The sequence below is a fragment of the Eriocheir sinensis genome, unplaced genomic scaffold (assembly GCF_024679095.1).
Source record: "Eriocheir sinensis breed Jianghai 21 unplaced genomic scaffold, ASM2467909v1 Scaffold45, whole genome shotgun sequence".
Classification (NCBI taxonomy): domain Eukaryota; kingdom Metazoa; phylum Arthropoda; class Malacostraca; order Decapoda; family Varunidae; genus Eriocheir; species Eriocheir sinensis.
This window is the reverse complement of record NW_026111776.1, coordinates 275,162-286,623: the sequence shown is the minus strand read 5'-3', so window position 1 is coordinate 286,623 and position 11,462 is coordinate 275,162. Positions and strand designations below refer to the sequence as shown.

The window sequence follows — 11,462 nt, the reverse complement described above, 5'->3', positions numbered from 1 at the left end:
CATAATTTGTGCTGTTTTTCGACAGAAATGATTAGCAAATTCATTCAAAGCACAAAATTTACCGGAAAAAAAATTGTGTGCCATTGTGAGTGGGTTCACTTGAGATTGGGCTCCAATACGCCTCCGTGGTCTAGTGGTCAGCATGCCTGGCTTCTACGCGGGCCCGGGTTCGAATCCCGGCCTGGGCAGTCGGCGTGCAGCTCACCCAGCTGATCATCCTCCCTCTCGGGCTGGTCGATAAATGACTACCTGGGGAAACTGTGGTAGCCCGGATGTCACACTGGCCCTGTGTCCCGGGGTAATGGGCTCCCTCTCACCACAGGCTCAAGGCCCAATGTTACGGAGATGAGCACCGAGGCCACGCGCTGCTATAGCGTATGCCCCAACTTTACCTTTACCTTTATTGGCTCGACTGACAGACATGGCTTTGTATGTCGAAGGTCACTGGTTCAATCTCCACAGCCAGCACTCTCTAACTTGGATTTTTCCGAGTTCCCTAGTGCCTAGATTAATTTCTCAGTGTTAAATGAGGAGATTTGCACCGGCACCCAGTCATGGGTGTTACAAGATGCGTTGTTACAATCAGGGGCGTCATTTGGCCTTCAAAAGTGGGAGGGACATTAGGGCAGACAATATATATATATATATATATATATATATATATATATATATATATATATATATATATATATATATATATATATATATATATATATATATATATATATATATATATATATATATATATATATATATATATATATATATATATATATATATATATTTACCATCATTAGCTTATAACGCCTTTAGGCACTGATCATATTTGCATTTTATGTAGTCTGTGATGCAGGCAGGATATTCATTAGCACCTAATTAGACTCATGCTGCTCTCCAGTGCTCTCTGATGAACTCACAATCAAAGATGTAGTATACCTATATGGTAGCATTGAGTAATCTTAGGTCACTTGGGAAAGTGTTCACCTAAGTCCGACCCAAGCTGACAACATAAACCTAAGCGTGTTTGCAAGCTGAGTGTTTAGAATATTGGCATAATAATAAAAGATGCTGAAAACTGGATTCCACTACTTTATTGAATATATGAATAATTATATACTGAATTTGTAATGGAGCTAAGATAAAAAAAAGCTATGTTTTCAGTGGTCATACCATGATCTCATGAAAATAATTAGGTTGACATATATAATTAATTACTACGTATTTTGGTATGATGACCATTGCACGTTAATACCATAGCTTTGCGAGCATTGAGTAATCTTAGGTCACTTGGTAAAGTGTTCACATAAGTCCGACCCAAACTGACAACATAAACCTAAGCGTGTTTGCAAGCTGAGTGCTTAGAATATTGGCATAATAATAAAAGATGCTGAAAACTAGATTCCACTAATAGAGTAATTATATACGGAATTTGTAATGGAGCTAAGATAAAAAAAATCTATTTTTTCAGAGGTCATACCATGATCTCATGAAAATAAATAGGTTGACATATATAATTAATTACTACGTATTTTGTTATGATGACTATTGCACATTAATACCATAGCTTTGAATCCAATGATGAATATCTTCAAGCAAGACACAAATAGCAACAGATTGGTCACCAATTCACTCAGTAAACACAATACTCCAGAAAAGTATACACTGAATTCACAATAAAGTTGTTTTTCCACTTGGAACTTTGTAAACAGAAACCAAGTTACCTCGTTTTACTTCACTCATAAGTCATGATGTTCGTGATGTGGTCACCTCGACCTTTCGTTCCTCCTCCCTCACACTGGCAGACGTCTCTAACAAGCTTTCTTACCACCATTATCTCAATATGAATAACCGGCAGCAATAATTATAAATCATATTCTAAATGACATTTTAATGCAATTTTAATGTCATCTTTTTCATTTGCATGTGTGTACCTTTCTGCTACAAATAAAAGTTTTTTTCCCATGTTTTGTTTTCCTTAACTCGAATATTTCACATTTTAATCAATAACAAAGGCATCAAACACTAATTGTATGTTCAAGCTATGTTTATTTTTTTTTCTGTTGACATAAACTACATCGTTTTCCTTTGGTGCCATTATTTTCACATGGGTGCAGTCTATCACTCCCACAACACCGGCAAGTTGGTAGAATTCTGCTTGCTTTACACGAATCTCCACCCTATCAAGGGGAGACTGGATAAACCTCCCGACTACCTACGGGTCACTGAGGGCGGCCAGAGTTTCCACAATCACCCTGCTTACACTACTCTGGCCTACCCCCTAACTCATCACTTGAACACTGCAGCATTTTTCCTGTAGCCAAGTATCTTTAAGTCAAAATCACTTTCAACCCCGGGGTGAGGGAATGCTCCCTTTGAACTGGATCTTGTAGCTCTCTTCTCACCAAATCAGTCACATACTCCATTCCTGCACGGTCTAATATGTATGTCTTGACAAGTTCACCATCGTTATACAGTTCCAAATCGCCCTATCAAACTCTAAATTGCGGAGGCGGGCTGGACGAGGAAGTCCGGTGGCCATGTTGATATGGGTCTGGGTCTGGGTTTCACTATTAACTTTACTATTAAGTGTTTAGAAGTCCTCGCCAGCACTCTCAAGTTAATACCAAAGTTAAGAGTAGGTATTAGGCTAATAGTTGTTGAGGATACACTTTGAGAGTGAAGTTAATACCAAAGTCGAAAGTTAATACCAAGTTTAGTATTAATAGATGTCGAGGATACGGGCCCTGGTGTCAGCCTATGCCACGACTCGTGGCATCGAGACCATTTCTGCCAAATTCAGAGCAGATGCGGAGAATCATTTCCACGACGTGTTCATGAAAGCGGAAGAGCTTTTGGTCGAGGTGGGGTCATCGCATAACACCATCCCTGTGCCACGACTTTGTGGACGACAGACCCAGCGATCAAATGTTCCGTGCGAGAATGCTGAGGAGTACTACCGCCGGGCGGTGTACATTCCGTTCGTGGACCACGTCTTGGCTGAGTTGAAGAGTCGGTTCGGCGACGATACAGTGCCTGTCGCACTTCAGCTCAAGCAACTCCTCAAAGGCCCTGAAACAACGGATGTTGCGGCTGTGCTTCAAGCGACGAAGCTCTACGAGCTCGACATCGAATCCCTTACACTCGTGAAGGCACTGGCCATTGTCTGTTCCGGTCTTCCAAACTATCAAAGAAGCCCAGGCACACGCCGGCACCAGCATGTTCCCCAATCTCGCCATTCTCTTGAAAACTCTGTTGCCGCCTCCAGTCTCCAACGCGGAAGCCGGGAGGTCTTTCTCGGCATTGAAAAGGCTGAAAACCTATCTGAGGAGAACCGTCGGCCAAGAGCGCCTGAACGGACTTGCCCTCCTCTGTGTCCACTATGATATCGCCATTTCAATCGAGAGTGATAAGCAAATTCGGCGAAAAAAACCACCGACTACTCTTTACTTAGTGAGGCACTTGTTGAATACTTGGGAATTTGTAAATATATTTCTTTAGATCAGCCAATCTTTGCAAATGTGTTACCTCAATCCCATGTAAAAGAAGCCCTATATGAATTCCCTTTTATCTTCAGCTGTGTCTAATTTTACATATTAACTCTTTTTTGTAAAGGTTAGGTTTGTAATTTATTTATGACCTGTATTATGATCACCCTTGCTGCTTACATATCGAAATAAACGTTTAGTTATCTTCGAATGCTCGTATGGTGATGATTTCTAGCAGATAATTGCATATTTCATAAGAATCGTTCAGATAGTGAAACAAGCATGAAATTTTGCACAAGTGCTCTTTAAAGTTCCCTCTATCAGAAAAGGGCGCTGGCCACGCAAAAAATTCAATATGGCGGCCAAATTCCAATATGGCGGCCAGTATCGACAGATTTTGGCTAATTTTTCACTAGAATGGCATGTATTTGCTTCTAGCAATATGGTAAAGCTCTTCCATACTATTTCTTGTGAATATTATGTTTCTGTAGCTTCCCAGTACAGTTTACCTTTAAATATGGGGGCTATATGGCTGCCAAGAAAAGGTAGAAACAATAATTATAATGAGAAATAATGCCCGTTCAACAATTATCATTTTAAGCATGGATCTTGGTTTCTGTGGTTTTAGATCCTAATGAGGCCATCTCTTTCGAATAACTCATCAATTTTGAAGGAAAATTAATAAATGTAAAAGAGTGTATGTCTGCACACAACCAGGGCACACTGGTGACATCACTGCTGTGTAACTCAGCATGGGGTTCAGTGCCAGCTAATCCAGCTTTATTAATCCTGTAGTCTTAGACTAGTAGTTGTAGTATAGTTTAGTTTAGTGTCCCAAATGCTTTCTAACAGCCCCAGACCAGCTATAGTTAGATAGCCGCACCTGAATAGACAGGATGTGCCAGCGCGGGAGAGCCGAGCCAAGGGTATGGGGGCTGTACATGATGGTTCATGTACTTACCCGGATGGTGTACAGATCACACGGGACTTAAATGGCACTGGATGAATGATCGGGCTAGGTGTAGGGAGACCGAACCTAGTTGAATCCCATACAGGAATGTGTGCTTTGCTTAAGGTGGTAAAAGGATAACCCCTCGGCCTTAATCAAAAGTGAAATCATGGCAGAATGTGATGCCAATCCAATATTGAGCAGTAGAAAAACAAACTGGAGTTTGTGTTGTCTTTGTCAGAAGGACAAAAGAGGTGAGAACTTGATATCACCTCCAAGTCATCATGTCCTAGACCATGATGGGTACACAATGCTGGCAAGGAACATTCCCATGTTCAGTGAAATTAATGAAATGCCACTGATAATGGATCCAGCAAGGCTGGATGAAGGTGATGGCATAGAGGCCACTCTCAGGAAAAATGCAGCAAAATACCATGTGAACTGTCGCTTGTTGTTTAACAACACTAAACTGGACCCTGCTGAGTGGGGATGGCAAAAGTCTGGTGAAGCATGGCAAGTCCTCTGGACAACCAACTCGCCCTTAGCCAAGAGTTGCCAACAGCTTGCCAAATGTGGATGCAAAGCAGGCTGTCGGGTAAGGTGCAAGTGCTACAAGCTGGGTCTTCCCTGCACAGCTATGTGCACTTGCAAATGTGAAGTCTAGATAAATATTTCCCTCTCTTCAGTAGATAATCTAGCTTGAGCATCCAACGTGTCATGCCATGCCTACCTTCTTATCCTCGAATTTTTCAAAGGTGTAGGTTGAGAGACCTATACATAGATTGGTTGCGTTTAGTCCGTATTTCTCTTCTTTTCTTTTTATGGTTACAGTCTTAGACACAATGTTGTATGTGACCATACCATTACTATTTCAGTTGAAAATAACATATTAGTTAAACTGTCTGATCACATGAATATACCATTAAATAAAAACAGTTGGTCTCTATGTCTGCTAGCGCTGTGGATAGAAAAAAACTCTTTTATGGCAACCATTTTGTACGCCATCTTGGTTACAATTCATTTAGTAAGGGTTTTCAATAAAATGTGTGGTATGGAACATTTTTATAACCTAAAAGTCGAGGTTTAAAAAAAAAAATGGCATATTCCATCCAATAGATGCTCCCAAACCGGTGAATCTCAACATAGATGGCGGCCATTTTGAAAAATACCCGCCATCTTGGATTTTCAGGTGGCCAGCGCCCTTTTCTAAGAGAGCGTAGTCTTAGGAATGTTTGTGCCAAATTTCATGCTTGTTTCACCATCTGAACGATTTTTACAGCAATCTGCTGCACTAATCACAATCCTGTCCCACTCACAATCCTACTTCACATCTCCTACATTATAATCTCCAGGACAATACAGTCGGTTTCCCTTAGATTCTCGAATTTCTACTCACGATTAAGATCACAACAGCCATTCTCGGCTGAGTGAGTAGCAGGTCTGCTTGAGGCGAGAACCAAGCTCGGTCTACTCATACCACTGATTTCTAGGCCACATTTTTCTTTGCTTTAGGTGGACTTACATCCTTGACACGCCCTTAATTTTCTACATAACCAATGGCCAATACTTCCTGTCACACCCATCTGCTCGCTCATTATGTTGTATTGTTTTACTTCTCCTGCTATTCGTGAGTCAGTCTTAAGACACTCCCTCAGTGATTTTTCTGTTAAATTATTGGCTCATAACATGTCGCCACAACTGACGTCACGGGTCAGAGTCTTTTTCAATGGTTGTTCACACTTTCTGACCACGCCCACTGGGCATCTGTTTTCTGTATCTGAGTCTGGGTATCTGTTTTCCTTTACCCTCGTTGTTTCCCCTCTTTGGTACTTGAGATGCTTACACTGTTATATATGTCACCCTTTTTGTTAGTGTTTGTCCTGTCAGATGTTTACACAGTTGTATACCTGCCTTTCCTCTCTGGGTATCTGTTTTCCTTTACCCTCGTTGTTTCCCCTCTTTTGTACTTGAGATGTTTACACTTATATATATATATGTCACCCTTTTTGTTAGTGTTTGTCCTGTCAGATGTTTACGCAGTTGTATATCTCACTCCTCTGTTTCCTCGTCTTCTGGGTCCTGACAGAGGGAAAGGAAGGTAGGTAGGGATGTGAGAATGAGGGAGAGAAAAGGGAGGAAAGGAGGGAGAAAGAGAGAAAAGAAAGGAGGAAGGGAGGGAGGGAGAGCCGTAGAGGAGAAATAGGAAGCTGAGAAAGGGAGGGAGAGTAAGGTAGGGAGGTAGGGAGGTGAGAATGAATGAGGGAGAGGAAAGGGAGGGAAGGGAGGGAGAAAAGTGTCAACCCACGGCCATTAAATGTTTGTTGTGTGGGTCGAGATGTGATTTATGACCGTGATTTGTGTGTGTGTGTGTGTGTGTGTGTGTGTGTGTGTGTGTGTGTGTGTGTGTGTGTGTGTGTGTGTGTGTGTACGTTAGACAAACCTACACACACACACACACACACACACACACACACACACACACACACACACACACACACGCCATTGATCCCCACGAACATAATATTTCTCGTAAATTATACCACCTTTGTCTTCTTCCTCCTCCTCCTCCTCCTCCTCCTCCTTTCAAGTTTCTCACAGTACCTTTTCTCTTTTCTCACCCTCTTTTCCTCTTCACCAGTTTTCCCTCCTTTCTCTCTCTCTCTCTCTCTCTCTCTCTCTCTCTCTCTCTCTCTCTCTCTCTCTCTCTCTCTGTCTCTCTCTCTCTCTCTCTCTCTCTCTCTCTCTCTCTCTCTCTCTCTCTCTCTCTCTCTCTCTCTCTCTCTCTCCTGCTCTTCCTTCTTCATCATCCTCGCTTTCTGCTTCTTCCTTATGCTACTTTTACTTCTGTTGGTATTTTCTCTATTTTCTTTTCTTTTTCTTCGTTTCCTTCATGTCTACGTTTTGTTCTATTTCTTATTGTTTATCGGTTTCCTCCCTCTCTTTATTTTTATTTTTATTTTTTTCCCCATCTTTACGTCTTCTTCACTTCCTATGTATCCTCCTTTTTTGTCTTCTTCTTGTTCTGTTCAATCCCTTTCTCTTTTTATACTTTTTTTCTTAATTTATAGTCTTTCTCCCACTTTTCTCTCCCATCTTCTTCTTTTTCTTCTTCTTCTTCTTCTTCTTCTTTTTCATCTTCTTGTTAATATTTTACTTCTTCGCCTTCTTTCTCTTCTTCATATTCTTCCTTCTTTTTTATTATAAACTTCTTCCTTTCATCGTCTACCTCGTTTCTCTCTTTTTTTTCATAATCTACATATTCTTCATCAACTTTAACATAACTCCCTCCTTCTTCTCCTCCTATTCCTCTTGCTCCGGACGTAAAGAAAAGCCTCTGCGTCGTTTTTATATTTCATTGTGTTTACCATTGTTTTTTTTGTACCCCGAGTGTGTATGGGGAGCACTCAGAATTTATGGTTTATATGTATGTAGAACCACGCCCCCCCCGCCTCTCTCTCTCTCTCTCTCTCTCTCTCTCTCTCTCTCTCTCTCTCTCTCTCTCTCTCTCTCTCTCTCTCTCTCTCTCTCTCTCTCTCTCTCTCTCTCTCTCACACACACACACAAACACACAATGCAGGAAACTGAGCCTTGGCAGCAGTGGGGGCAGGCTCTGCCGGGCAAGGGGCGGCGGCCGCCACCAGCTTATTTTGTTGTAACTGCCGCCGCCTCGTTCACCATGACTTTTGTCAAACATTTACAATACAAATGAAGACAAAATTAGTGAGCAGAATGTTCCCTAAAACCTGCAGCAAGCACAACATCCGACGCACCGTGCTCGGCACCTGCGTCGTGCTGGCCGCCGACGGCGGCGCCAGCGGCGGGGCTCGGCCCCACAAGGTGACCATCACCCTTTGCCGGCGTCGGGGGTGCTGGCGAGCCCTCAGCTCGCGGAAGGTGGCCGCCTTCGCCTTCCCGGAGGCGTCCGGCCCCACCTCCGTCACTGCCCCGCTGGACCTGGAGTACCTCTTCAGGTGCAGCGGGAAACCAGACGCCGAAGCCACGCAGATCAAGATCTGTGTGGCGTACCGCCGCGGTGCAACTCGCAAGGCCCGCGTTAGCCTGGAGGAGTTCCTGGAGGCGCTGCTGGATGGAGGGCGACCTGGCAGCTTCTACTTGTACATCTATGAAGACAAAGTCGGCCTCCAGCAAGCCAGTCAGCAGTTCCAGGCCCTTCCCACAACATGGCCACTGGAACAGAAACCCGACAAGGGAAAGAAGGCCATGTATACTGAAGGAAACACCGCCAATGATGAAGACACCTACAACGAATGGAAAGTTTACCTAGAAAAGGTGTTTGCGGTGGAAGATCATGACGATGACACTTACAATGACGAGGACACTTACAATGACGATGACACCTACAATGATGAAGACACCTACAACGAATGGAAAGTTTACCTAGAAAAGGTGTTTGCGGTGGAAGATCATGACGATGACACTTACAAGGACGATGACACTTACAATGACGATGACACCTACAATGATGAAGACACCTACAACGAATGGAAAGTTTACCTAGAAAAGGTGTTTGCGGTGGAAGATCATGACGATGACACTTACAAGGACGATGACATTTACAAGGACGATGACACTTACAAGGACGATGACACTTACAAGGACGATGACACTTACAATGACGATGACACCTACAGTGAACGGAAGGATCTCCCGGAAAGGGTGCTTACGGTGAAAGATAAAGACTTTGGCGAGGCGGCGCACGAGGTTGTGGGTGTCGATGCAACAGAAGAGGAGGAAGCCTCAAATGTTCCTGCCGCGAAAGAGGAAGAAGAAGAAGCCTCTGATGTTGGTGACGCAGAAGAGAAAGAAGCCTCTGATGATCCTGCCGCAGAGGATGAAGAAGCCTCTGATGTCGGTGCCGCAGAGGATGAAGATGCCTCTGATGTCGGTGCCGAAGGAGAGGAGAAAACCTCTGATGTTACCGCCGCAGAGGAAGAAGAAACCTCTGATGTTCCTGCCGCTGAAGAGGAAGAAGCCTCTGATGATACCGCCGCAGAGGAGGAAGAAGCCTCTGATGTCGGTGCCGCTGAAGAGGAAGAAGCCTCTGATGTTACCGCCGCAGAGGAGGAAGAAGCCTCTGATGTCGATGCCGCTGAAGAGAAAGAAGCCTCTGATGCTACCGCCGCAGAGGAGGAAGAAACCTCTGATGTTACCGCCGCAGAGGAGGAAGAAGCCTCTGATGTCGGTGCCGCTGAAGAGGAAGAAGCCTCTGATGTTCCTGCCGTAGAAAAGGAAGAAGCCTCTGATGTTACCGCCGCAGAGGAGGAAGAAGCCTCTGATGTCGGTGCCACAAGAGGGGAGGAAGCCTCTGATGTCGGTGCCACAAGAGGGGAGGAAGCCTCTGATGTCGGTGCCGCAGAAGAGGAGGCACCCCTGCACGGAGAAGCCTCTCGGGGCGAAGTCCATTCACCAGTGACCGTCCCTGCCGCCCCCGCCACAGCTTCCCTCGCCTACCGCAGCCTCACCGTGGCGCAGAGATTCATCTCCCGCCTTGCAGGACCCAGTGACCGCCAGCTGGAGGACCTGCGGCGGAGCCACGGCGTCAGCATCGTGCGGGTCAGGCGAACCCTGCATATCAAGGGCGACAGGGACGCCGTCCTGCTGTGCCACCGACATATACGTGACGAGATCGCCGAGTGGCGGAGGCGCGAGGCCGCTGAGGCTCAGTAAGCGAGCCACGGACATGCCTGTGACCCGTGACGGCCGCCTTAGTACCATGTTTCTTAGCATTTCTTATCATTTCTTGTCTTTCTTATCAATCTAGATATTCTGTTGTTGTTGTTGTTATCATAGCCACCTCCCCTGCAAGATCACAACAGATCACTCGGTTCTGTTACATAAGAACATAAGAACGCAGGAGTCTACAAGAGGCCGGTAGGCCTGTACGAGGCAGCTCCTTTGACCCTAAGCTCCCGTGTATCTAGCCCCACCTAATATCGCTGTCCATGAATTTATCTAGTCTATTTTTGAATGTGACAATTGTATTGGCACTCACCACATGACTGCTAAGCCTATTCCACTCATCCACCACCCTGTTAGTAAACCAATTTTTGCCTATGTCCCTGTTGAATCTGAATTTATCCAGTTTAAACCCGTTACTTCGTGTCCTACCCGGTTCTCTTACCAACAAAACCTTATGAATGTCTCCCTTATTAAAGCCCTTCATCCATTTATAAACCTCGATCATGTCTCCACGCACCCTTCGCCTTTCTAGAGAATGCAAGTTTAACTGTTTGATTCTATCCTCGTATGGCAAGTTTCTCAACCCCTGAATCATCTTAGTCATTCTCCTCTGCACCGATTCTAACATTTTGATATCCATTCTATAGTAAGGTGACCAGAACTGAACCGCATAGTCAAGATGAGGTCTAACTAATGCTAAATATGTTGAGTCATCGTGAGCCGGTTTCGAGTTTCGGGTGAAGGCGCTGAATGGAGCGGCTCAGATCCAGGATGAACTAGACAGAGTGTATGACTGGGTGGGGATGTGGCAGATAACATAAGAACATAAAAAGAACGGAAGGAGTCTGCAAGAGGCTGGTAGGCCTGTACATGGTAGCTCCTGTGAACCTAAGCTCCTGTGAATCTTACCCCACCTAATATCACTGTCCATGAAATTATCTAAGCTATTTTTGAATGTGACTATCGTACTGACACTCACCTCATGACTGCCCTGCCTGTTCCACTCATCCACCACTCTATTAGAAAACCAATTTTTGCCCATGTCCCTGTTGAATCTACATTTATCCAGTTTAAAACCATTACTTCGTGTCCTACTCGGCTCTCTTACCATCGAAACCTTATTAATATCCCCCTTATTGAAGCCTTTCTTTCATTTATAAACCTCAATCAAGTCTCCTGGCACTGTCCGCCTTTCTAGAGAATGTAAGTTTAACAGTTTGAGTCTTTCTTCGTATGGCAAGTTTCTTAACCCGTGAATCATCTTAGTCATCCTTCTCTGTACCGATTCTAACAATCTGATACGCATTCTGTAGTAAGTTGACCAGAAC

General features: G+C 44.3%; 1 protein-coding gene across 3 annotated transcripts; it reads left to right on the top strand.

Annotated features, from left to right (window-relative positions):
* Positions 1 to 8,106: 8,106 nt before the first annotated feature.
* LOC126992354 (uncharacterized) lies at positions 8,107 to 10,219 on the top strand. 3 transcript variants are annotated; one of them, XM_050851058.1, is made up of 2 exons: positions 8,107 to 8,841; positions 8,959 to 10,219. In XM_050851058.1, exons 1-2 carry the CDS (start codon positions 8,140 to 8,142, stop codon positions 10,120 to 10,122), a joined length of 1,866 nt encoding a protein of 621 aa, XP_050707015.1. In that variant the 5' UTR covers positions 8,107 to 8,139; the 3' UTR covers positions 10,123 to 10,219. The 3 variants fall into 3 exon arrangements, with proteins under 3 accessions (XP_050707015.1, XP_050707016.1, XP_050707014.1); XM_050851059.1 differs by having other exon boundaries at positions 8,109 to 8,724; XM_050851057.1 differs by having other exon boundaries at positions 8,109 to 8,724; positions 8,842 to 10,219.
* The last annotated feature ends 1,243 nt before the right edge of the window (positions 10,220 to 11,462 follow it).

Coding starts and splice junctions, on each gene's coding strand:
- LOC126992354 (XM_050851058.1), top strand. CDS start 8,140: ATGAAGACAAAATTAGTGAGCAGAATGTTCCCTAAAACCTGCAGCAAG. Junction 8,842..8,958: donor GGAAAGTTTACCTAGAAAAG/GTGTTTGCGGTG, acceptor TACCTAGAAAAG/GTGTTTGCGGTGGAAGATCA.